This window comes from Macaca mulatta, chromosome 13 (assembly GCF_049350105.2).
Source record: "Macaca mulatta isolate MMU2019108-1 chromosome 13, T2T-MMU8v2.0, whole genome shotgun sequence".
NCBI classification, from domain to species: domain Eukaryota; kingdom Metazoa; phylum Chordata; class Mammalia; order Primates; family Cercopithecidae; genus Macaca; species Macaca mulatta.
The window spans coordinates 9,854,854-9,881,900 of record NC_133418.1 but is presented as its reverse complement, the minus strand read 5'-3'; the positions used below and the strand labels follow the sequence as shown (position 1 = coordinate 9,881,900).

General features: G+C 43.9%; 1 protein-coding gene across 50 annotated transcripts in view; it reads right to left on the bottom strand.

Moving 5' to 3' along the window:
- MAP4K4 (mitogen-activated protein kinase kinase kinase kinase 4) overlaps window positions 1–26,632 on the bottom strand; it is a 192,506-nt gene extending 165,874 nt beyond the window's left edge. For 44 of the 50 annotated variants that reach the window (XM_077958876.1, XM_015112995.3, XM_077958877.1 and 41 more), the window contains exons 1-2: window positions 26,197–26,632; window positions 25,791–25,856 (exon numbers count right to left, since the gene is read on the bottom strand). In XM_077958876.1, the coding sequence (XP_077815002.1) occupies window positions 25,791–25,856; window positions 26,197–26,253 (123 nt within the window). In that variant the 5' untranslated portion in view covers window positions 26,254–26,632. Of the gene's footprint in view, window positions 1–25,790; window positions 26,135–26,196 lie in introns of those variants that run through there. The other 6 variants (XM_077958919.1, XM_077958920.1, XM_077958921.1 and 3 more) reach the window with 2 other exon arrangements.
- Window positions 26,633–27,047: the final 415 nt, after the last annotated feature.

Genomic DNA, 27,047 nt, shown 5'->3' with positions numbered 1-27,047 from the left:
TGCAAGACAAAAGGGCAAAAGACTGGCATGAGATGCTGTGAGAGGGTGTGCTGAACTGAAACAAGAAGTTTGACTAGTTAACCTAAAATCTCCTCCTCCAATTCTAGGGTTACTTAACTCCACCAGACCAGTTTATGGTTTCTTCTCAATCTCTCTCATAGTGTAAAAAACAAAGCAAGGCTGGCAACAAAGAAGCATTTAAAAACAAGTAGGTAGTGCTTCAAACCTTCAAAAGTCATTTCGAAGTTGTTTAAGGTGAAACCTCTAGTCTTACCCATCCTTACAGAGAACTCACCTGGATTCTGGCCCAGGAGCTCAGCCACTCAAGGCACACAAGCTACACAAGGGGAGAGGCTTTCTTAAGCCAAACCCAACAGAAGATAAACAGTGACTCTCTCATAGTTCTCCAGAGGTTGGGCAAAAAGCATATTATAACCTACTTTATCTACCTTCTGTGCTTATCCAAAGCCTATTTTTCTTACCCTTACCATGTAAGATATGCATCTAAACATCTTCAGCAACTCTCTCCTATACTTAGTACAAATATTTACAATACATTACTAGCATATTAGTTTATACAATGAGATGTTTGCATTATATGCAAAAAGGAGGGGAACATCCTCAATAAGATGCTGACATGGTTTGCCCGTGTCCCCACCCAAAATCTCATCTTGAACTGTAATCCCCATAAACCTCAAGGAAGAGACAAGGTGGAGGTAACTGAATCATAACAGTGTTTCCCACATGCTGTTCTCGTGATAGTGAGTTCTCACAAGATCCGGCGGTTTTTAAGTGTTTGGCAGTTCCTCCTGCATTCATTCTCCCTCCTGACGCCTTGTGAAGGAGATGTCTGGCTTCCTCTTTGCCTTTCGCCATGATTGTAAGCTTCCCGAGGCCTCCCCAGCCATATGGAACTGTGAGTCAATTCAACCTCTTTTCTAAATTGCCCAGTCTCAGGGAGTTCTTTACAGCAGTAGAAGAACTGACTAATACAGATGCCGTATACTGCTACTGCAATGCCAATGTTTGATGGCTGCAAGTTCAACTCAACTATGAGTGATGCTATACAACATAGAGAACATGGATAGGAAATAAATTCTGAAACCAAAATTTTAGTCCTTAGCCTTCTGAAGCCGCTTCCTCCAAAAACAATACAGGCATCCTTTAAAAAGCGTCCTCTAGCAAAGTTACGTGTAAAGTTGTATTTATGAGATAAGGGCTTTACAAACTGAAAACAATACACTCTCAAAGGAAGAACTTCCAATGTAATCCTAGTTGAAAGCTTTAAGCTAATCAGAAAATCAACTGTAACTCACGATCTTTCCATGGTGGGGATGGGAGAATGAGGGAAAGAAAAGAAAAACGCAGACCTTTATTTACTCCTTCTCTCAAATATAAAACTAGCTAAGAAGCAAATTCCCACAAGGAACCGAATCTGTTTCCCAAAATTGGGCTATCATAAATGAAGGTAAAAGAAACAAAACGAGAAAAATGCACACAAAACTTTCAAATTCACCCTTCATCGGAGTTGCAGGGCCATAACTGGCCAATTCCAGTAGACAGATACTGTCCTAACTCAATGGTTTAAAAGCTCAAATGCACATCAGAATAATCCATAAGGTTTTGAAAACCCCAATACCCAATCCTGGGGTTGCAGCAAAGGCATCGATCTTTTTCTTTCCTCAAGTGACTGCAAATTACAGACATGGTTAGGACTCTCTGCTTTAGAGTGAGACTTTAAAGCTCCCCAAGATATACCAAGATGCACCAGAGATGAGAGCCTCTGCCACGCTTTTCCTTCAGATTTCTCACTCCGTCTTCCTCTACTGTAAACGACGGTCAGGTTCAAGGCCCACAGGAAGGTCTCAGCAGGCACTCTGTTCATCGGGTGCAGCACGAGTCAGGGAATACGACTAGCCAAAGAAGTTGCTATCAGCTGAAGATGGGCTTATTGTCTTGCTGGCTTTTACTGGGTTTAGGGGATTTGCAGGGGCTCTGCTCTAAATACTATATTTGCTAGGGAAAACACACCCTTGCTTTGTAACAATTCTTGAATTCTCAACCAATTACCACCTCCTTCTGAGCAGGTGGGTCGAAAGGCTTTAGGAAAAACAAAAAGCAGGGGCCAGGCACCAGTGACTCATGCCTGTAATAATCCCAGCACTTTGGGTGGCCAAGGCAGGTGGATCACGAGGTCAGGAGTTCAACACCAGCCTGACCAACATGATAAAACTCAGTCTCTACTAAACATACAAAAATTAGCTGGGCATGGTGGCATGTGCCTGTAATCCCAGCTACTCAGGAGGCTGAGGCAGGAGAATCGCTTTAACCCGGGAGGCGGAAGCTGCAGTGAGCCGAGATCGCGCCACTGCACTCCAGCCTGGGCGACAGAGCGACACTCTATCTCAAAAAAAAGAAAAAAAAAAAAGCAATATACTACCCAACCCTTAACACACTACTCAAAGATATTTCAGACAGGCTATTTCCTCCAGTCTTTTTGTCCTGCCCAATCAGCTATCCCTCCTTCACAAAACTCAGGCAATCTCCTCTTTGGAAATAGTTTTTCAAAATGCCCCAGAGAAAAAAACTGCACCTCTCCAAAGCCATTCAGAAGTGGATTTTGAATTATCAAGTCTGCTTTAAGGTATTATCTCTGTATCAATGTCTTGTATGATGTATTGACAATTACTAGTATCAGTTTTCATCCTATTTTTTAAACCTCAGAGTCTACTGACATGTTCTATAGTGGAAATTAAATTGTAAAGGCATATTTGCAAAACGGAAATGTTATTTCTCTACTTTCAAATAACTGGAAGATCTGAATTAATGCTAGTAAAAATCCTATGAGTAGCACTAAATGCAATTCGGCCACAGTACAGTGCTTTGAAAGGACAAAATTTTAAATGTGGTTTTTATTAATGTGACTCATAGGAAAAATGAAGTATTAAAAATGTTATTCTCTAAAGACTGACCTGATGCCACAAAATGCAAAATGTTATCAACTGTGCCTAAACCAAAAATTCAGCAATAATTCAACTTGGTTTTCCAAATTAAGACCTACAAGAGCTAGATCTAGTAATTATTCCCCATCAAGGAAACAGTAATAAAAGATTACTTAATTTGAATATGTAAATTTTCAGAAAGCACAATCTAAAAATCTAAGAAAAATGATGAAAAGATCAGTGCCCGCTCATAAAGGGCGCTCAGTAAAAGTGTTGTATTTTGTTTTAATGAGTAAGATGAGAGAAACCCAGAGTGTCCTCAAATCATTTGAGGCAAAAATGCGAAGGTTCATTTGGCAGTCTGCTATATGCTGACATATCTTTCAGCCAGTCAGTCCCTCCACCTCACTGGGTCCTTGGAGCTTTCTCTAGGAAAAACATGGGAGATGCACAGAGGCTCTCTGAAGTTCCTTCCAGAACTATCATTCTATAGTCCCAAGACTTCAACATAAAAACCACTGACTTTTAGGAGTTCAAATCGAGCCTGGCCAACATGGTGAAACCTCATCTCTACTAAAAATACAAAAACTTTAGCCAGGTGTGGTGGTGGCAGCCTGTAATCCCGGCGACTCAGGAAACGGAGGGAGGAGAATTGCTTGAACCTGGGAGGTGGAGGCTGCAGCAGGCCAAGGTCATGCCACCGCACACCAGCCTGGGCGACAGGAGTATCAAAAACAACAACAACACTGACCTTACCCACTGCCCCAAAAACACAAACACTTAAGTACAACTGTGCTGTACAAATCTCAGTCCAGACTGATTTTTTTCCTTGTTTCTTTCTCAACAGTATTTTAAAGCTTCAGACTCTTCCTACCTTCCATCCACTATTCTCTCCTGTTTTGAACTCTTTTTTTTTTTTCTTGGAGACCGAGTCTCACTCTGTCGCCCAGGCTGGACTGCAGTGGCGTGATCTCGGCTCACTGCAACCTCTGCCTCCCGGGTTCAAGCAATTCTCCTGCCTCAGTCTCCCAAGTAGCTGGGACTACAGGCGCCCACTACCATGCCCTGCTAATTCTTGTATTTTTAGTAGAGACGGGGTTTCACCATATTGGCCAGGCTGGTCTTGAACTTCTGACCTTGTGATCCGCCCGTATCGACCTCCCAAAGTGCTGGGATTACAGCCGTGAGCCCCCACGCCCAGTGCCCTTTTTGAACTCTTATTCTCACAGTCAGGCATTTGAATTTTCCATTCCAACAACGACACTTTTTACTGTCTGCTTTCCTAGGTACAAGAGAGACCACATAATCAAGAACCAAAAAGCCTGCCTAAAAGTCTTTCCCCAGTTTCTCCCTGATTGTACTTATACCTGCCCACTTTCCCCCTCTTTCCTGGGGCCTCAAAACACAGCTGTTGCCTGAAAGCCTGCCACTGTCTGGGTCTGCTGCCTTCTCCAAAACACCACAATGGCTGTCATCTATTTTCACTAGAAACTTACTGCCACGGCTTAGGGGCAGTCCTGGCCTCTGACCCACTCTGTGAGCCACCTCACCCAGAAACCAGCCCTTTTATTCATTCGCTCTCTCCAACACTTACTTTTGTTCAGGAAATGTACTACAAAATGAAATGGAATTTGAGAATCATAATCCATTTATGACCTTGTCATGTCACCAAATCATCAAATAGTAGAGGGGAAGACAGTAGCACTTCACTGCACTGCCTTCCAACCCAACCCAGACAGACGGAGAGTGAAAGCATAAAAGAGGCCAGATCTGCGAACCTAGCTCTGCGTAGGCCACAAAGTCCCTCACTCTCCGTAAGCTAAGGGGTTGAGCTGCACATTCTCTAACACCCCTTCCTACATCAACATCCTGTGAGCCTCAGAAAGACTACAGTCCCAACTGAAAGTTATCATCTGTTCACAAAATCATCGATTTGAATGTACAGATAGCCGAGACACTTTACACCACATGGATAGGACATAACCCTAGTCCAAATAACCCACCCTAGCAGCTGTGTTCCAGTGAACTACCAACACTTCCCACGCTAACTTCTTTGCCCTACTACTCCTTATTATTCAAAGTATGGAATTACAGTAGCATCACTGGGGAAGCGTATCGGAAATGCAGAATCCCAGACCCAGCGAATCAGAATCTGCATTTTCACAAGCTCCCAAGATGACTGAATGCACATTAAAGTATGAGAGGCTCTAAGGAAGACACAGAAAAGTCGAGAAAAAGGAAAGCTTCAGGACTGGCAACTTGTGCTCCTCTCAGCACCTCCTTTGCCTCTCAATCCCCCGTTAAGCCATCCACACTCCCTGTCTTCCCACTGTTAGCGCTGGCCCTAAACCCCCGCAGCCTCTCTCTGCCAAATCACATCTTACCTACCAACCAAACCTGTCGATACCCTGGGAAACAACCTGGCAAAAAGGTTAAGAGCTAAACTCAGAAGTCAGGACTGAAATGCCTTAACACTTGGTTTCTCCAATTGTTTCCTGGCTATGTGTCTTTAGGCAAGTTACTTAACCTCTCCATGCATATGCAAAATAAAAATTAAGGTGAGGAAATGTACATAAAAGAGATGGTGGACCATGTCAGTACTCGAGATAGCTTTTTTTTGAGACGGAGTTTCACTCTTGTTGCCCAGGCTGGAGTGCAATGGCACGTTCTTGGCTCACCACAACCTCCACCTCCCAGGTTCAAGTGATTCTCCTGCCTCGGCCTCCCTAGTAACTGGGATTACAGGCATGTGCCACCACGCCCGGCTCATTTTGTATTTTTAGTAGAGATGGGGTTTCCGCATGTTGGTCAGGCTGGTCTCGAACTCCTGACCTCAGGTGATCCGCCCACCTCGGCCTCCCAAAGTGCTGATATTACAGGCATGAGCCACCGTGCCCGGAGAAGATAGCTTTTTTTTTTATAACACACAGTCAAGGGTCAAGTCTCCCACTCTACTAATTCAACTATATGCTTATTCAACTAATAGTTGAAGCACATTGATTCCAAAACCCCCACCAGTCAGCCTAGCTTCCAGTGTCATCCTATTTTCTCTCTACTCCTGAGCCTTCACCCTCTCCATTTCCGTTAATTTATAGAATCATATTATCCAAGGCTAATGAGTCCTCATTGAGCTCAGCACAATCCTGATTCATTCCTAAACTCACCAAGATCACTGCTTGTGAGACTGTTTCCAGAAACAAATGGCTTGTGCACTGCAGATGCCACACCACAGACAATCCCATATGCCCCTCCTTTAAAGCTAAAAAGTCACCTGGAAATGGAATTCAGGCCATTTCCTCTAATGAGAGAAGTCTATGATTTTTAAAAATACCTGGTTAATTCAAGGCAAGAGTTTGTTCTTTTCCTGACACAAAAAGAAATTAAGAGTTATTATACGAGACCCTTAAACTTAGGCACTTAAACCTCAAATCCCATCATTTGTTGTACTGGTGCTAAGAACTAAAACTCATCTTCAAACGTCATCTTCCAACACATAAACAGCAGATTCAATCTAGTTTACCTGTAGCTATATCTCATTTCGCCTTCGTTATCAACATTTTGGGGAAGGAGATAAGCTTCGTTTGCTCTCCTAAACAACCAATGAGAAGGCCGCACGCTGAGAACTGGGTATGCATGACTTCTTCCTGCCCAAGCCCTACTCTCATTTCCTGTTGAGCTAAGAAAAGCAGATAGAGTGTTGCCATCCATGAATTAAGGTATTTGAGCACCAGAAGCCCAGGCAAAATTCGTGACTTATTTGTCATTTTGGTATATCACTCTACCCAAATCAGTGAATGCAAAACCCTAACTCTCAGCTGTAACAGGGCATGCCACAACACTGCCATTAATGACGATTAGATTCTTGTGTAAAATGAAGATATTAAATGTACATATTTATTTTCATGTACTATATCTCCGCCTCATTCCCCAAAAGTTGAATATTTTGTTAATACTCGAAACTTTTAAAATATTCTTTAGTGAACAACAAAAGGAAGAGAGGAGACAAAGAAAAAACTGAGATATGGGAAAGAAAAGGCCAGGGTGCTTAAAAAGCCGGCCAACCCAAGTCACACCATGCAGCTCACCCCCCTCCCACTTTAACTGCCATTTGACTTCAGCTTCCAGAGGGATCCTAGAAGGGATCAACAGAAGAGCCACCACACTACCACACTGAGTATGTCCCAATCCAAATACCTACAAAAGTATTAGCAAACAAGATGATGCTTATGTAACATTAAGCCAGCAAGTTTCAGTCATGGTTTGCTACCCAGCAAAGGCTAACTGATATATTACTTTGTCGTCTTAAACCCCACGAAAACACAATCTTTTTTTTTTTTCTGCCAATTCTTTATCTCCATCATCTAGAATAGCATCTGTAGTTCTCTTTTTTCTTCTTCTTCTTTTTTTTGAGACAGACTCTCGCTCTGTCGCCCAGGCTGGAGTGCAGTGGCGCAATCTGGGCTCACTGCAAGCTCTTCCTCCCGGGTTCACGCCATTCTCCTGCCTCAGCCTCCCAAGTAGCTGGGACTACAGGCGCCCGCCACCACACCCAGCTAATTTTTGGTATTTTTAGTAGAGACAGGGTTTCACAGTGTTAGCCAGGATGGTCTTGATCTCCTGACCTCGTGATCCGCCCGCCTCGGCCTCCCAAAGTGCTGGGATTATAGGCATAAGCCACCGCGCCTGGCCATCTGTAGTATTTTTGTGTTGAATGTATATACTAATGAATACGCTATTTATCTGATTAGAACAACAGTCCCAACCTTTTTGGCACAGGGACCAGTTTCACAGAAGAAACTTTTTCCTCGAAGGTGGGCGGGGGGTGGCAGTGGTGGGAGACAGTGACAGATCATCAGGCATTAGATCCTCAGAAAAAATGTGCAACCTAGATCCCTCATATGCACAGTTCACAATGCGGTTCATGCTCCTTTGAGAATCTAGTGCCACCGATGATCTGACAGGAGGCGGAGCTCAGGTTATGGGGAGCTCCCATAGCCTGCCCAACAATGGGGAGTGGCTATAAATACAGATAAAGCTTCAATCGCTTGACCACTGCTTACCTCCTGCTGTGCGGATTGGCTCCTATTAGGTCAAGGACCAGTACTGGTCTGAAGCTCGGAAGTTGAGGACCCCTGGATTAGAAGACCCTATGTAATTTTTAGTTTAAAAAAACAAGGTTCAAAATTTGCAGGTTGAGTATCCCTAATCCAAAATTTGAAACCATTTGAGAATCAACATGACTCTCAAACTAAATGTTCACTGGAGCATTCTGGATTTCAGACTTTTGGATTAGAAATAATATACCATTAAATACAATACAAACATTCCAAAATCCAAACAAATCCGAAATACTTCTGGTCCCAAGCATTTCAGATAAGGGATATTCCACCTGTGTTAGTTAATAAATCATTAGCACTTTAGAGCAAAATTATTTTCCGTGTCTTCAGTACGAGAAAAACTTTACAGTATTGTTATGGGCTAAAACTGTGCCCCCCAAAAATTACTGACAAATTACTGACATGAGGGTACTGACATACCCTCATCTCCAGTACCTCAGAAAGCGATGAGACTTAGAAACAGGGCCTTTTGAAGAAGTGACTGAATTAAAATAAGGCTGTTAGAGTGAGCCTTAATCCAATCTGACTGCTGTCCTTGTAAGAAGAAATCTGGACACAGACACCAGGGAGGGGTGCACAAAAGGAAAGGCTAAGAAGGTGGCCATTTGCAAATTAGAAAAAAGAGCCTCAGGAAAAACCAACTCTGCCAACACCTCAATCTTGGACTTCTGTCCTCTAGAACTATGAGAAAATGATTTATATTACTGAAACCCCCAGCCTGTGGCATTTTGTTATGGCAGCCCTAACAGACTAATGCAGGTCTGTAGTTCACATACATTTGTTCTTTTGGGTCTGGAAGCCTCTTACTTTTACCACATTCTCTGAGTAGTGAAAAATTATTGAGAGATTCATAGAAGAAAAGTTGAGTGGCAAGAATTTCTTAAGCTGGTTTTTTTAACTAGGAGAAGGTATTTTAGTCCCATTTCTGTGACTGATGAGTTCTGTGATTCCGGAAGCGGACTGCAGCCTATGGAACAAATCTTAGCTCCATTCTTTTACCAGAGAGTTTGAACAAGATAATTTTCAAACCTCCTCCTAGTCCTAACATTTACATATCAGATTTACATGGAAATTATCACAATGTTCAAATGAACTCTGCACATGATTTAGAAAGGAATGTTAATTTCCATTTTGATTTAAATCTGGCTGGTATCAGTGTCGAACTTCTTAAGAAGGCTCATTTTCTCAAGGTTTTTTGATAAAGGGGAAGACAAGGTTCTTGTAGTTATTTGGGGAAAATAAAATTACTATGATTAGTTACATAATTGTACAATATATTTCTCACTGTATAGGGAGGGGTTTTCTAACTGTTTTGTCAAACAGCCTCTTTTGAAATGTAAGCTAATTATGTTTCTTAACTATATAAATATGTTGCATAAAGATGGCATAACTTTCTCAAAGCTAATTTCTCAACAAGTTTCTTCACAAGTACAGGAAATGCATTTTAATGAAACCTTCTTTCCCTATAATTTATTCTAAACAGGTTGCTTGGATAAAATCTGTGTTCGGGTAGTTCTTCTTTTACTAACATTTAATAAATAGTTGAAAAAAATTACATGAAAATGGTTTTGAAAGTATAAGAATAATAACTATTAAACTAAACCTGAAAAGACTTGATTGTTTAGCATTCATGTAGCACCATCAGACTTCCAATCTATCTTAAAAGTTACCACTGTTCCTGGCCGGGCGCGGTGGCTCAAGCCTGTAATCCCAGCACTTTGGGAGGCCAAGACGGGCGGATCACGAGGTCAGGAGATCGAGACCATCCTGGCTAACCCGGTGAAACCCCGTCTCTACTAAAAAAATACAAAAAACTAGCCGGGCGAGGTGGTGGCGCCTGTAGTCCCAGCTACTCGGGAGGCTGAGGCATGAGAACGGCGTGAACCCGGGAGGCGGAGCTTGCAGTGAGCTGAGATCTGGCCACTGCACTCCAGCCTGGGCGACAGAGCGAGACTCCGTCTCAAAAAAAAAAAAAAAAGTCACCACTGTTCCTTGAAGCAACACTCTCTGGATTGGATTTGAGGATTGTCTCTATTGTATGAGTGAGGTTCTAAGACAAAGATATTAAAATATTGGCTCTTGTCATAAGGCCATCTGAGGTGAGAAAAGTTTTTGTTGTTGTTTTTTTTTTTTTTGAGATGGAGTCTCACTCTGTCGCCCAGGCTGGAGTGCAGTGGAGCTACCTCAGCTCACTGCAATCTCCACCTCCCGGGTTCCAGCAATTCTCCTGCCTCAGCCTCCCGAGTAGCTGGGATTACAGGCACCCGTCACCACGCCCGGCTAATTTTTGTAGAGATAGGGTTTCGCCATGTTGGTGAGGCTGGTCTTGAATTCCTGATCTCAAGCAATCCACCTGCCCCAGCCTTCCAAAGCGCTGGGATTACAGGCGTGAGCCATCGCACCCAGCCTTTTTTTTCTTTTTTAGACAAGGTCTCACTCTGTCACCCCAGGCTGGAGTGCAGTGGCGTGATCCCAGCTCACTGCAACTTCCACCTCCTGAGTTCAAGTAATTCTCATGCTTCAGCCTCCCAAGTAGCTGGGATTACAGGTGCGTGCCACCACGCCTGGCTCATTTTTTGTACTTTTAGTAGAGACAGGGTTTCACCATGTTGGCCAGGCTGGTCTCTAACTCCTGACCTCAAATGATCTGCCCACCTAAGCCTCCCAAAGTGCTGGGATTACAGGCCTGAGGTACTGCACTTAGCAGGGGGATTAGAAATTTGTTAACTGATCACTGTCAAACTGGAACACTGGGATGCTATAGCAAAGTACCTTTTTACTTAAATATTTTAAGCACAATCGAGATTTTGGTTTAAGGCTGGGCGAAGTGGTTCACACCTGTAATCCCAGCACTTTGGGAGGCCGAGGAGGCAGGTGGATCACCTGAGGTCAGGAGTTTGAGATCAGCCTGGCCAACATGATGAAACCCTGTCTCTACTAAAAATACAGAAATTAGCCAAGGTGTGGTTGCACGCACCTATAATCCCAGCTACTCAGGAGGCAGAGGTTGCAGTGAGCCAAGATGGTGCCCAGTGCACTCCAACTTGGGTGACAGAGTGAGACTCTGTCTCAAAAAAAAAAAAAAAAAAAAGATTTTGGTTTACCAGAAACTTTTAATTAATCAACCCTTGAAGTTCATAGTGAACTATCTCTTAATGTCCCAAGGCCAAGGTCTTTGATATTTCTTAAGAAACAAATTTCTCGGCCTGGTGCAGTGGCTCACGCCTGTAATCCCTGCACTTGAGAAGGCTGAGGTGGGTGGATCACCTGAGATCAGGAGTTCAAGACCAGCCTGGCCAACATGGTGAAACTCCATCTCTACTAAAAATAAATTTAGTCAGGCATGGTGGTACACACCTGTAATCCCAGCTACTCAGGAAGTTGAGGCACAAGAATCACTTGAACCTGGGAGATGGAGGTTGCAGTGAGCCACGATCATGCCACTGCACTCCAGCCTGGGCGAGAGAGGGAGATACTGTCTCAAAAAAAATAAAATAAAAAATAGGGCTGGGTGCAGTGGCTCACACCTGTAATCCTAGCACTTTGGGAGGCCGAGGCGGGCAGATCATAAGGTCAGGAGATCGAGACCATCCTGGCTTCACACAGTGAAACCCCATCTCTACTAAAAATGCAAAAAATTTGCTGGGCATAGTGGCGGGCGCCTGTAGTCCCACCTACTCAGGAGGCTGAGGGAGGAGAATCACTTGAACCTGGGAGGCAGGGGTTGCAGTGAGCTGAGATCGCACCACTGCACTCCAGCCTGGGCAACAGAGTGAGACTCCGTCTCAAAAAATAAAAATAAATAAATAAAAAATAAATACATAAAAGTAAAATGTACACTAAAAAACTATAAGGCCAAGTGGGTAGAAATGGATGTATACCATAGTAAGGTATAATATCATTTGAAGGTAGACTGTGGTAAGTTAAAAACATGTGCTACAAACCTAAAGCAACCTATAAAATAACCTAAGTAGAAGTTATAGCTAATAAGCCAGCAAAAGGAATCATTAAAAAGCAAAAAAAAAAGGGAAAGATGGACTACCAATGAGAGCAAGTCCTTAGCTGACAGAGCCAGCAAGAAAATAAACAGTATAAAGACAAGAAAAAAATAAATAAGCATCCTATTTAAAAATTCAACATTTAAGTCGCTTTTTTCATATAACAGTAAGAATGTATTTTCAGCTAATTAACTAGAAAACTAATGAAACGTCTAATACAATCTTGGAGTTGATGACTGACAAAGCCCTTGCTTCTATAAAATAATGCAAAAAGAATTTCACACTTTGAAAGCCAGCATTAGTAACTACAAAGTCCCATTTTCCAGTATGATTACAGAATGGTTAGAAATATCTCACTCAACATCAAAAAAAAAAAAAAAAAGCTATAGCATCATCTTACCTAATAGGATTAGAAAAAGAAAATTCTCTTTTGTCCATATTATCAAAGAGCAAAGCCAGGCCCAATGGCTCACGCCTATATTCCCAACACTTTGGGAGGCTGAGGCAGATGGACCACTTGAGGTCAGGATGTGGAGACCAGCCTGGTCAACACGGTGAAAACCCATCTCTACTAAAATTACAAAACTTAGCCAGGCATGGTGCTGCATGCCTGTAATCCCAGCTACATGAGAGGCTGAGGCAGGAGAATCATCTGAACCCTGGAGGCAGAGGTTGCAGTGAGCCAAGATGGCGCCACTGCACTCCAGCCTGAGCGACAGAGTGAAACTCCGTCTCCAAAAAAAGAGCAAAAAAACTTTATCTTTTAATAATTTTGTTATATAACCGGAACTACAGAAACTTATTAAAAACTACGTGAATATCATTGTTCCTGTACACCATTGTTCCCATTTTACAGAGGTCCCTTTCAGCCCTAACATCGTGGGGACCAGCAGCTAAACAAAGCAGTCTCCCTGTGTGTAATGAAGGGCAGAATGTGGCCTACTTCAGGCCAGCCATTTACCAGATATTATTCCAGATACTGCTCATAAGACAATCTGAGGCCTGACGAAGGCCCCTCCTTCACCCACATGAGAATGTTCAGGATGCTAACTCCTAACTGATACAGGAGACTCAAAAGCAAGGAACACCAAACAGTGCAGATGTAGGAGGCAAGGCTTCCTGAGAGACAGCTGGCTCAAGGCAAACTGAATGGAGGCAGTCAATTACCATAATCAATGGAACACACCCCTCCTATCTTTATTCAAAGTAGTACTAACCAAGATGATGAATCATCAGCTCAGTGGCTTGTTTTAACTCCTAGCAGACTATTCACTGCTCCACATACATCTATGCCTCATCTAGCGCATCTGAATTGAAATCATAAAGCTTCACTGTGCATACCACCATATCTGTTTTATCAGCTCTGACTTAGCTATCATGTCACACATTCCCATAGGCCCCTGCTGTTCCCAAGACATCTGCAATATCATCCTCTTTAACTGTGTGTTCATTTTCTGCCTTACACATTAGGCTATACGCTACACAAGGGCATGAGCTGACTGCCTTTCTTGTCCATTGTCACCAGTGAGCAAGCCTCGCATGGTGCCTGGCACATACTATAAACACATTAAGTACTAGATAAATAAATAAAGGAAATCTTGACTAGCAGAGCAGGCTCAAAATATCTGTAGACAATGAAACAAGAAACAGAAACCAAGCCTTGAAATCACTGAAGAGTAAAGAGCTGAACACCTGTCAGATTTTTCTGGGAATCAAGGTGGGGAACAAGAACATATGACAAAACGTGTACATATAGAGAACTAAGATGCTCTGATATGCCAACTTCAAACTGGAATGGCCCTAGAATGTGAGTCATGCCCTAGCAGGTGAATGAATACACCCAACGAATTTTGTCACTTAAATGTACACACTCAACCTTAGGCAATATTCAGTGTCTAACCTGGGATCTCCAATAAATTATTAAGTACCTTGATGCACAGCCCTAACTCAGATAATAGTCAGTCTTTGACATACCTCTCAAAATTGAATAGTCATAAAACTACACACCGATTACATAAAGAGTCTCAGAAAAACTCATGGGGGGAAGGGCTTTGGTAGTCAACAGCATTCTGTCACTGTCATAGCAGGTAAGAATGAAAGCTCTCCAGTATAAGAATTTTCAAAAACTAAACTATTATTTAATTTAATTTTATGTAATCTGAATGTAGTAAGACCCTAACAAAAGATATCACAAAAAAACTTAAGAATAAAATATAAGAAAAATACTCTGAAAAACACACTTGAAACAAATGAGCAAACTTATTTCCCCAAAACACATTTTGCTTTGTTTTTTTAAAATCCAGGCAAGTCAATAGCCTCTGCTTGAAATAAAGGAAAACTGCAGTCTAGCATCACATGGTAAACAGCTGGCTATTATACAAGGGAATTCCCCCCAAAAATAGAAGGAAAAACTCGTTTGGCCTCGTTCCTAATACCAGTGACCTTGCTGATAGTGAACAGTTTGTCTTCATAGTGATAACAAAGAAACTGTATTCACATTTTTAAAAATGACTTAAGGCGAGGCGCAGTGGCTCACGCCTGTAATCCCAGCACTTTGGGAGGCCGAGATGGGCGGATCACCTACGGTAAGGAGTTCGAGACTAGCCCTGCCAACATGGCGAAACCCCATCTCTACTAAAAATGCAAAAATTAGCTGGGCGTGGTGCCTCACACCTGTAATCTCAGCTACTTGGGAGGCTGAAGCAGGAGAATCACTTGAAACCAGGAGGTGGAAGCTGCAATGAGCCGAGACTGTGCCACTGCACTCCAGCCTGGGCGACAGAGTGAGGCTCCATCTCAAAAAATAAATAAATAAACTCACAGTAATGACAAATAATAAGAGTGGGGAAGATAAAGGATTCAGGGACACAAAACTTCCAACTGCTTTTCCCTCATCCAGACAGTTACCCAGGGTCATCAGAACCAAGTGTCTGGTTACACTAAAGAGAAATAAGAAAACCCAAAAAGATAAATTCCCCCTCCTTTCTGTGGATGACTTAAGGTGCAGTTCCATCAACATCATGCCTATCAATTGGTGAACAGGTAACAAATGTGGTACAACCATAGCCTAAAATTCCGCAATAAAAAGGAACAAAGAACCACACGGCTACATGGTCGAACCTCAAAAACATTAAACACAGAAGACCACACATTGTAGGATTCCATTTATATGAAATATTCCAAAAAGGCAAATTAATACTGACAGATTAGTGGTTGCCTGGGGCTCTGGGCTGGAATGGGGATTAACTGTAAATCAGTAGGAGGAATCTTATTGGCATGATCAAAGGGTTCCAATATTGATTTGTGGTGATGGATGTGCCACTCAGTAAATTTACTAAATATCACTGAAACGTAAGCTTGAATTGGGTTAATTTCATAGTACAGAATATATACCTCAATAAAGCTGCTTTAAAAAAAAATACTGCTGAACACACTCCTCTATCTCTCAAAGATTTGTTCAAAGCAGCAGCCAGCACGGTAATTAATACATCTCATGGCACTGTTTGGCATCTTGCCTCACTTTCCTTCTTCCTCATCCTCGTCTCCCTCGGCTTGCACCTCCCAAAATTAAGTATCTCTGACAGAGGTCATGCAGTAAGGTCACAGAGGTTACACACTGCTTACCCTTGTTTTCATTTTTTATTTTTTGTTATTGTTATTGTTTTGCTGGTATTGTTATTGTTCTGGAAGAAAAGAAGCAAACACCTGAGCCAAACCCTAAGTCCAAAATCAAAGACACAACTTTTGGTCAAACATGGTGGACTGGTCACATGAGTTATTAAGAATTAATTCCCATAAAAATGATTTTAAAGTAAACAAAAGAATAAAGAGATAAAGGGGAAGACAGGTAGTAGAGATCATTTCTGTCAGATTTTGACAGTTAAAAAGTGGATGGTGAGAGGCCGAGGTAGGCAGACCACCTGAGTCCAGTAACCTGGGCAAGATGCTCAAATATCAGCTCTACTAAACATTTAAAAAATTCGCTGGACATGGTGGTGCACACCTGTAGTCCCAGCTATTCAAGAGGCTGATGTGGGAAGTTCACTTGAGCCCAGGAGATCGAGGCTGCGATGAGCTGTGATCACACCACTGTACTCCAAAAGACACAGACAGACAGGCAGACCAGGGGCAGTCGCTCATGCCTGTAATCCCAGCACTATGGGATGCCCAGGCAGGGGGATCACCTGAGGTCAGGAATTCGAGAACATCCTGGCCAACAAAGTCAAACCCCGTTTCTACTAAATGTACAAATATTAGCCGAGCATGGTGGTCCGCACCTGCAGTCCCAGCTACTTGGGAGTCTGAGGCAGGAGAATCGCTTGAACCCACAAGGCAGAGGCTGCGGTAAGCCAAGAGGGCGCCACTGCACTCCAGCCTAGGCAACAGTGAGACTCTGTCTCAAAAACACACACACACACACACACACACACACACACACACAAAAGACAGATAAAATAAAAAGTGGATGGAGGAGTAACTCACCAAGAAGTAAAAATTACAACCTGAAGTGCCTACTAAGGATACCAAAAAGAAGTGAGACAGTTGGACCTACAAAACCCTGAGAAGGTCATCATTTGGAATAAATCAATAAATACCAAGTGAGATGCAAGGCCAAAATCAGAACTGATCAAAGTTTGCATATTTAGTGGCTGAAAGCCCCAGGTCCCCTTTCTCTGCCTTACACAGTCTGGTAACTGTCTCACATCACTCCATACCCACAGGAAACCAGAGATTTAGTCCCTAAAGAAATCGAAAGCAGTTATGTTCCAGACAAGAGGAGATGAGGCAGTGACAAGAAAAAGGGATTTTCAGTCATACAAGGACTTAAAACCTTAATACCCATACACCCTTTCTTTTAAAACTACTAGAGGATGTGCTTCAGGAAAATAAGATAGTAAACCAAAAAGGAAGACTGCAGTACCCAGGACACAGACGTTCCAGGACAATAGCTACATGCCAGGCCCAGGGGCAACCATACCTGCGCAGCTACGAGGAAAACTCCAGGGAGAAAAAATTGAAATCAACAAGGTTATCTGCAACAATAAATTATCTGATGTGTGGTGTTAAATTAAGCATTTGGAAAATGTGATAAAGACTAAACTTTGCTAGGCATTTGTTATACCTTTTAGGGTATCTGAGGGGGAAGGTGATGATAGGTACAAAGAAAACTAAGCCAAGGAAAAACTAAAAGCGATGTGGGGGCAGGGGTGTTGTTTAAAAAGGAAATGTAATCATATGAGACTGTTTAGCTCACATATAAATGGTATTTACATAGTCATGATAAAAGAAACAACTATCACCTTAGCCCAAAATTACGGCATGCCCACTTAAGGGAGGCGGCAAATATAGGAGTTAAATATTCAACTACTATTGAACTAAGTAGTTCAATAAGTACAACTACTGCTAGAGGAAGTCTATAAATGTATAAAACTGATAAAAGAAATGGCCATATAAGTACATAATGTAGAAATATAGCAATAAATTTCTGATGTAGCAGCTAAAAGCACTGAAAACAGATGCTTCTGGAGAACAGGATGACTCCGACTTTAGGTAGAAGCACTTTACTATCATGTGATTAATAACTACGGATTCATAACTGGTAAGTTAAGGCCCTATTTATCACATAAAGAATTTTTTAAAGTCATAATGTAAAAGTGGTGTTTTTCTTTCATTTATTCAAATTTAATAGGATAACTTGTTCATATTTAGCCATATCTGAGACAGTTCCAAAGCACAGGGGCCAAAGACGTTTTGGCACTTAAGCACAAAGCTGTAAGCAGCACCTGCTCTAGCTCCCCAATGTTCAAAGGGTTGGAAAACCACCTACTGGGCACAAACAACAGTCCTCAATTCTCCAGCTCACTAACACACCAACCACCCACAGCACACTAACAGCCCTGCTACAAATTCAATCCTGCCAGTTCAGTGTTCCTCAAAGTTTGGTCTGCTGACCACGGCAAGTTCATTTCTGAAATTAAAAGTATACAAAAACTTTTGTATCACCTGAGTTTCTTATGCTTTTTTAAAAAGAAAACAAAAACTTTTACAGCAATTTGACAGAGTAAAAATGTCTTTTGATTCTACAAGTTAAAAAAGTAGACTGACATTCTATATGTCTAACTTTTCATTTCACTTTTCTAGTCATTTGTTTTTACTGTAAAGCACAGAGAAACCCTGCTGAGGTTGAGCCACTTACAATGAACACATTGCAGTATGTGCCGTCTCCACGTGTTGGAGCATTCATTGTGTCTGAACACAAGTGTGCAGGGTTGGGGACCCAGGGGGATGCAGACAACACAGAATGTATGACTGACATTCCACATCTGGCATTTTGTGTCCATCCCCCTGTATTTCTTGAGTTCCATAAGGGTAGATGTATCTCATCTGCTTCATTTACCACTGTGCATCTAACTCTCAGAACAGGGCCCAGCACCATCCACAGTATCTGCATGAAACCACCCTTATATGGTTAATCGTTTTTCACTTTTGTCTCCCCAGTTTAGTTATACCTAATGCTATCTAGACATCAAAGTTTCTCAGAGTCCAGTTTTTAAAACTTGGGATGTTCTAAAACTTAGCATTGTCATCTTTCCTTAGAGATTCTCACAGAAAAAAACTACCTCCCAATGAATCACTTTATTAATTACTCAGCCCAAGAGGCAGCTTCTCTTCTGAGTAATACTCGCCAACTCTTATTACTGAATGAGCTCCATAACAAAAGAACAAATTCTGCTTGGTGAGCAGCGATATAACATTATAAAACCTAAGAACCATTGCTGCCACAATGGTCACTAGTAATAAATGTAAGATTACCTTGGCCTTCTCCATTTTCTTCCTAGTCATCTTTCCGTGTATCTAAAAACATCATCCTGGCCAGGCGCGGTGGCTCAAGCCTGTAATCCTGGCACTTTGGGAGGCCGAGATGGGCGGATCACGAGGTCAGGAGATCGAGACCATCCTGGCTAAGACGGTGAAACCCCGTCTCTACTAAAAATACAAAAAACTAGACAGGCGAGGTGGCGGGCGCCTGGAGGCTGAGGCAGGAGAATGGCGTAAACCCGGGAGGCAGAGCTTGCAGTGAGCTGAGATCCGGCCACTGCACCCCAGCCCGGGCGACAGAGCAAGACTCCGTCTCAAAAAAAAAAAAAAAAAAAAAAAAAAACTTTATCCTGACTCAAGTTCGAGACCAGCCTGGCCAATATGGTGAAACCCCATCTCTACTAAAAATACAAAAATTGGCCGGGCGTGGTGGCTCATGCCTGTAATCCCAGCACTTTGGGAGGCCGAGGTGGGCGGATCACAAGGTCAGGAGATGGAGACCATAGTGAAACCCCGTCTCTACTAAAAATAGAAAAAATTAGCCGGGCGCAGGGGCGGGCGCCTGTAGTCCCAGCTACTCGGGAGGCTGAGGCAGGAGAATGGCGTGAACCCGGGAGGCGGAGCTTGCAGTGAGCCGAGATTGCGCCACTGCACTCCAGCCTGGGCGACAGAGCGAGACTCCGTCTCAAAAAAAAAAAAAATACAAAAATTAGCCAGGCGTGGTGGTGGCACGCACCTGGAGTCCCAGCTACTCAGGAGAATTGCTTCAACCTGGGAGGGGGAGGTTGCAGTGAGCCGAGATCGTGCCACTGCACTCCAGTCTGGGCAACAGAGCCAGACACTGTCTCAAAAAAAAAAAAAAAAAAAAATTGTGTGTGTGTGTGTGTGTGTATGTATGTGTGTGTGTATATATATATATATATATATATATATAAAATATTGGTTAAGAAAAAAGGCAAAATACTTGTTTGCAGCTAGGCAAATGACTGTACACTTATCACCAAGTTTCAAGCAGTAAGGAGTTAAAAACCCATCAGCAGCAGGGTTTTGTCTGGTGGTTGGATTTTCTGTAGAGCTTTTGATATTTCTGAGTTAGTGAAACAGTTTTTGAAAGTTTGGGATTGAAACTCGAAGAGAGCCACACAGGGCTTGCTCAACAGGGCTGGCTTCCTCCCACCTTGCCCAAGTCCAGAATCTTCCAGCATGAAGGAAATCTGTGTCTCAGAACAAGCCTGAACATGCCTCTCAGTGGCCGATCAGCTGACACAACCTCCTCCTAATGAAAACATCTAGTTCTACAAAATTCATTTTGCCCCATTGGGTGACCTTACCTCCAATTAAGAACAAGGCTTGCTACACTTAAAAGATAATACTTAGAGAATCCCTCACAAAAGTTTAAGTACTTGCTCCAAAATGTTAATTTTTTTTTTTTTTTTTTTTTTTTTTTAAGAGGAGACTAGCTCTGTCTCCGAGGCTGGAGTGCAGTGGCGCGATCTCGGCTCACTTCAACCTCCACCTCTTGGGGAAATTCAAGCTATTCTTCTGCCTCAGCCCCTGGAGTAGGTGGGACTAGAGGCACGCAATACCATGCCCGGCTAATTTTTGTTTTTTTAGTAGAGATGGGGTTTCACCATATTGGCAGGCTGGTCTTGAACTCCTGACTTTATAATCCACCCACCTCGGCTTCCCAAAATGCTGCGATTACAGGTGTGAGCCACTGCGCCTGGCCCCTAATGATTTTTATAAGCCAGACAATCTATATGGTTCTTTACCACTGAGCAATCAAAAGCAATTTTAGAACTTTAACTCCCCACCCTTTTTTTTTTTTTTTTTCTTGAGAGAGTCTCATTCTGTTGCCCAGGCTGGATTGCAATGCCATGATCTCAATTCACTGCAGCCTCCGCCTCCTAGGTTCAAGTGATTCTCCTGCCTCAGTCTCCCAAGTAGCTGGGATTACAGGCATACACCACCACACCCGGCTAATTTTTTTATTTTTTTAGTAGAGATGGGGTTTTGCCATGTTGGCTAGGCTGGTCTCCAACTCCTGACCTCAGGTGATCCACCCACCTCGGCCTCCCAAAGTGCTGGGAATCCCAAGTCTCCTCCTAATACCGTGGCCAAACAGTGTACCCACTTAAAGGGACATACCAAAGCCTGAAAAGAACGAGTGACTTCAACAAGTTAAATCTAGCAAAGAGTAATGCCCAAGTATCCACCCCAACTGCTCCTCCTCTCTACCACCACAGCCACTATCCTGCCTCGGCCTTCACCTCCTGCCACTGGACCACTGCCCAAGGCCAACCATCTTACCAACTCCTTCCCAACACACATCTGGATCAAGTCCCCTACTCTCAGGGATCCCCAATTCCAACAAAATCTTTCAGTGGCTCCTCATCCCTTAAAGATGTCTCCCCTCAAGTCCAAATAATATCTCCTTGAAATTCCCACTACTCCCTAACCTTTCTAGCATTCCCAAAGGTCACTCTTAGCCCTACTGCCACACACAAACACCCCTCCCCTCCCTTTCTTCAACAGATGAGGGGTCTACCATTAGCACAGTGTCAAATGGGCGTGGAATGAGCAAACGCTTAGCATTAGCTCCCCTTACCATCAAGGTCTTTGGGCCTAGGGTACCCTCGTCCTCAACCTCCAAGGTCCACATTATACCCTTCCTCCAATGACAAGGTCAGAATGGGTCAGTCTTCCACAAAGTCTATGGTCCCTCCTTTGAGTGAACCTTGATTTCAGACATTTCACCTGCTGGATTCTAAACTCCCTGACTTCCACGTTACTGTTACTGGATTTCCCCTCTGTCAGTCCTTCTAAAACTCAGAATTGTCCTCAGACTGGCCATCTTCTTTTTCTTTTTCTTTTTTTTTTCTTGAGACGGAGTTTCACTCTTGTTGCCTAGGCTGGAGTGCAATGGCACAATCTCAGCTCACTGCAACCTCTGCCTCCCAGGTTCAAGTGATTCTCCTGTCTCAGCCTCCTGAGTAGCTGGGATTACAGGCACCCGACACTACACCCAGCTAATTTTTCGGTATTTTTAGTAGAGACGGGGTTTCACCATGTTGGCCAGGCTGGTCTCGAACTCCTGACCTCAGGTGATCCACCCACCTGGGCCTCTCAAAGTGCTGGGATTACAAGCATGAACCACTGCGCCCGGCTGGCAGTCTTTTATTCAAGACATTTGGAACACCAGCCATCATATGCTCACAAAATGCAAAATAACAGTAGTTACTCCAAGAAAAACACAAAAATGGTCAAATAAATATTTAAAATAACAATAAGGCCGGGTGCAGTGGCTCATGCCTGTATACAATCCCAGCGTTTTGGGAGGCCAAGGCACGCAGATCACTTGAGGCCAGAAGTTCAAAACCAGCCCAGCCAACATGGTGAAACCCCGTCTCTATATACAAAAATTAGCTGGGCGTGATGGCACGCACCTGTAATCCCAGCTACTCAGGAGGCTGAGGCAGCAGAATCACTTGAACCCAGGAGGCGGAGGTTACAGTGAGTGGACATGGTGCCACTGCACTCCATGCTGGGCAACAGAGCAAACCTCTGTCTCAAAACAAAATAACAATAAAATCCAAAATAACATGGAAACAAACTTGATTTACTTCTGGTTTTAATTTTTCACACTATCATTGTCCTCACTGATCGTACCAGACACTTCTTTTATAAATACATGGTATTCTGAATGTAAACTTGTGAAGAGAAAATTTATAATCTTAAGTTTATGAGTATCCTTCTCTCGAAAACCTAAGGGTGAAAATAATTTCTCTAAACAGAATATACCCTGTTTTTCACCTCCCTCTTTTAAGATGAAGTTATATACTGTTCAACTATACCAGACCATTTACCACTGTTGTCAGAGATACCGAAAATTAGAAGTTATCCCCAAAAAACTGGATCAAGTCCCCCACTCTCAGAGATCCCCAATTCCAACAAAATCTTTCAGTGGCTCCTCATCCCTTAAAGATGTCTCCCCTCAAGTCCAAATAATATCTCCTTGAAATTCCCACTACTCCCTAACCTTTCTACCATTCCCAAAGGTCACTCTCAGCCCTACGGCCACACACAAACCCCTCCCCTCCCTTTCTTCAATAAATGAGGGGTCTACCATTAGCACAGTTTTGCAGGGGAGTCATTCGCCCCCAAAAAAGCTATTTCATACGACATATCAAATATCGGAAAACTCTCTTTTCCACTCATTCACTTCATGTATATATAGCTGCCTCAAAATAAGCAACCTCTGCGCTACTGAAAAATAGAAAATGACACTAAAATAAATTAGGACCACAAGTTGTTCAGCTTCCAGATTTTTTTTACCTAAAATTATGTTTAAAAATAAAGACCTTTTTATAAGTAACAATTCAGCAACAAAAAATTTTTCGAATTCATCCTAAAGGATGTTTAGCAGCAATAAACAAACTCTAGAGTGTTAATAATCTAATCCCAAAGCTACCACAAGCAAATCATGAACTCCTATCCAACAAAAATCCAAAATGAACTCCTATGCATAATGGTAAATGGTTCTAGAAATTAAATACTTAAAAAGAGGAAAAAAGAGATGCTCTGCTATTTTTACCACCTCTAAGACTGAAGTTCCCAGTACCTGCTTGTAAACATTAAAGAACTTCTTGTTATAGTAAAAAAAAAAAAACACGTAGAGTAAAAAAATTTTCCTGATGTATGAGACAATCAGGAAAATGTTAACAGTAAATGTAAGACATTTTTCCAAGTGTGATAACAACAATGTGATTTTGTAAAAAAGAAATATTCTCAAGTATTTATGACTGAAATGGCATTTGGGGTTTACATTAAGATAAAGGAGAAGAAGAATACAGATGAGACAAGATTAGTCATGTGCTGATAAACCTCTCTAGTCTTTATGTTTCAAGTTTTCCATAATATAAAAATGTAACTGCTTATGAGCAAAACCTCAGGCACTATTTTGTTCTGGACTGTAGGCAACTTTTGCACGGATTTTATTTCTTAGGTTTGCATAATTAGAGAAATTCTCAACTGCACAGACTTTGTAGTCAGAGAGCTGTGTCATGCCAGTATCCCAAATACTTGTCAAACATAGCGCTCAGCAAACCTAGTTCAAAAGCTTGGGAGGGCTGGGGGGAATGGAACTAAAAAGGCAATGAGGGGAAATAACAATGAACTTGACTAAACTCTTACCATAAACAGCTCCCACCTCTTAAAACCAATAAAGACAAACTGGGGTTTCATTCTTTCCTTTTTCTTAAGGTTTAAAGACTATATTACCTTCTGGCTTACTTCTCTGCCCTTAACATCCATGCTGACCAAATAAGACAAACAATCCAACTACTGTGTAACCAGGTCAAAAACAAGCTCTGGCTAATTCACTTGGAAGACTACAATCACCACTTAGATTTGGCGAGAAAAAACTGGGTTAGAAAAAAACTGACTGATGCTTAAACAAACAACAGACCCGGGAGAGTATCCTTTAGCCAGTTACCAACCACTCAGCGAATTGCAACACAATCTTCTCCAAAATTTTCCAAAGCCTTCCAAATTCAGTTGAGCCCGGCAAGCTGAGTTAACAGGGCTCTCTTTCAAATTCAAAAATCTGGCCCCGGCCCCAAGAGTTAACCAACAAAACACAAGCTAATACACTTGAGATCACCTAAGAATACTGACCCAAGTTCGGACCACAGTCCAGTAAGTACACTGCCCAGGCTAGAAGTTTGGGCTGAGGAGAGGCGTTTAAGTGATAGATAAACTCTACTCACAAAGCAGAAAAGAGACAGACAATAAGATCCACACTTAATCTAGCCTAAGAAAACGTCTACAGTCAGCTTCCAACCCCCCCCCAACTCCACCCATTTTTAATGAGACAATGACAATTCTTCATGGTGAACCACAAAGCCCTGCTTCCCTAACCTTGTACCGACTCTAACAGAACACTCCCCCAGTGCAGATTAAACTTTTAGAAAACGTTCAGTAATGAGAAACGAATCAAGACAGGAAGAATTTAACATTCCGTTCTGAATTTTCAAGGCCTGTGCCTCCATTCCCTACAGCTCTTTCATAATCTCTAGACTGTACAATGGATAAAATGAACACTGTTAGTCACATCAGGTGTCAGCTACTCAGCGCAGACTCAGTCTCCAGATTTGCTAGTTTCATTTATCGTTGGGGTGGAGGGTGGGTGTTAAAATTTTCAAAAAAGATAAAGACCTGGGTGGGTGTGAAACCAGGGCATCCTCTATATTCTCTTCGCTCTCCGTCATTTCTGTTTCAATTACACAGCTGTCAAACAGGTTATTCCTGGAATTCAGATTTTATAATCCCCACACTGTAATTCTTCCTGCTCCTGTTGCCCAAACACACACTCCTCCCTGCTTCCCCAAAATACGTATCCATCAATAGAAAGGATGACAACCACAGTTATAAAGTATTCCCAGGTAACGCCAAACTCCCCACCTTGAGCAACTGGCAAGCACTGAGTGGAGGCTGAAACATGATGACAATTTTCACGATGGCCAAAGCAGTGGTTTAGGATCGTCAGAGGCAAGGCCCGCCTCCACGGTATTTTAATTTACACACAAACTCAGGAGGCCAGATTTGGGGGGAAAAAAAGAGAAAATTCAGGTTGTCTTATTTTTTAAAAATGCTTTTCCATTTTTTTGAAGTAAAGTGCATGCCTAAGAGTGTAGCTTATTTCCTTATCTCAAAGCCAGGAAATGAGGTCTTTTAAGGCCAGTCTGAATATAAACTCGGTGTGCAAAAACAGAGGGACTGCAAGGCGAAACCCCTCTCCCAACTTTGGCCAAGCGGCGTGGCCTCCAGTCAGCAGCCTGTTTATCACCCTCTCCTCGTCCCCCAACAAGAAGTTTCCACATGCCACGGGAAACAAAGAAGGCGCCCACACCAACCTTATAGACTTGTCCATAGGTGCCATTTCCAACCACTTCCACCAGCTCAAAAATCCCAGCAGGATCCTGGAGAGGAAGGAGGGGAGGGGTTATCATTTAAAAGAAGCCAAAAAATGAATAAATCAAGCAGGGCAGTTAGAGAGAAAGGGCGGTGACAAAAGAGGTGGGTTTCGCCCCGCGCGGTCCCCCGGCGCCCGGGGGTCACGCGGCGGGCTCGGGGCGTGGGGGCGGCGGAGGGTAGCGCCCGCCCCGCACCAGCCCGCACAGGCAGACAAAGGGGCCGCCGCGCCGGCGGCTCTGCCCACGGCGGCGCCCGAGCGCCCGGCCGACCAGGGCGCGGCCCCGGCTGCCGGCTGCCGGCTGCCCGCTCCCCGCTCCCCGCGCGCCCGCTCGCGGGCCCACTCACCCGCAGGGAGGAGAGATCGATGTCCACCAGACTTTTTGCAGGGGAGTCGTTCGCCATTTTCCCTTTTTGCCACCAAAAAACAAATAACAATAAATGTCTCTGTCGCTCTGTGTATCTCAGCCGCAGACCAGGCCGCCGACGGCGCTCCTCGCGCGGCAGCCGGGCCGGCCCGGGACTCTCCTCGCGGGGCCGGGGGCGGCGGCGGCGGGCTCGGCTGCGCTCTCGGGCCGCTCGGGGCTCTCGGCCGGCCGGGCCGCGCGGAGGGCGGACGGAGCGTGCGCGGGCGGCGGCGGCGCTCACACCATGGCGCGGGGCCGGCCGTCAGGCCCCCGGGCGTCGCCCGCCGCCTCAGGCCCCGGCGCCCGCGCCCCGCGCCGCGCGCCTTGAGGACGGGCCCGGAGCGTGGGGCCGCGGCGGCGCCGAGAGTTGAGCGAGTGAGCGCGAGGCAGCGAGACAAAGATAACCCGGGAGGCGGAGGCGGAGGCGGGGAGCGAGGCGGGGAGCGAGGTGGGGAGGGAGGGGGCGGCGGCGGCGCGGGAGGAGGAGAAACGGGACACCAAAAATATATTCTGAGGAGAGAGAAAACAGCTCCCCCTTTCCTCCTCAGGCAGGAAAAACCGGCGGAAACGCACTCACACCCCTACCCTGCCGGGGAGGGCGCGGGCCGAGGCGCCCGCGCGGCGTGAATATTCATCAGGGGTGGGGCCCGAACAATGGCCGGGCCGGCGGGCAGTGCGGGCAGCGGCCCCGACACGACGCCCGGCGCCCAGGGTGCGGCCCCGGCGCTCGACCCCGCACGGCGCTCCCGAAAACAGCAGGAGCGGGGAGGAAACGGGCTGGGATTTCCCCGG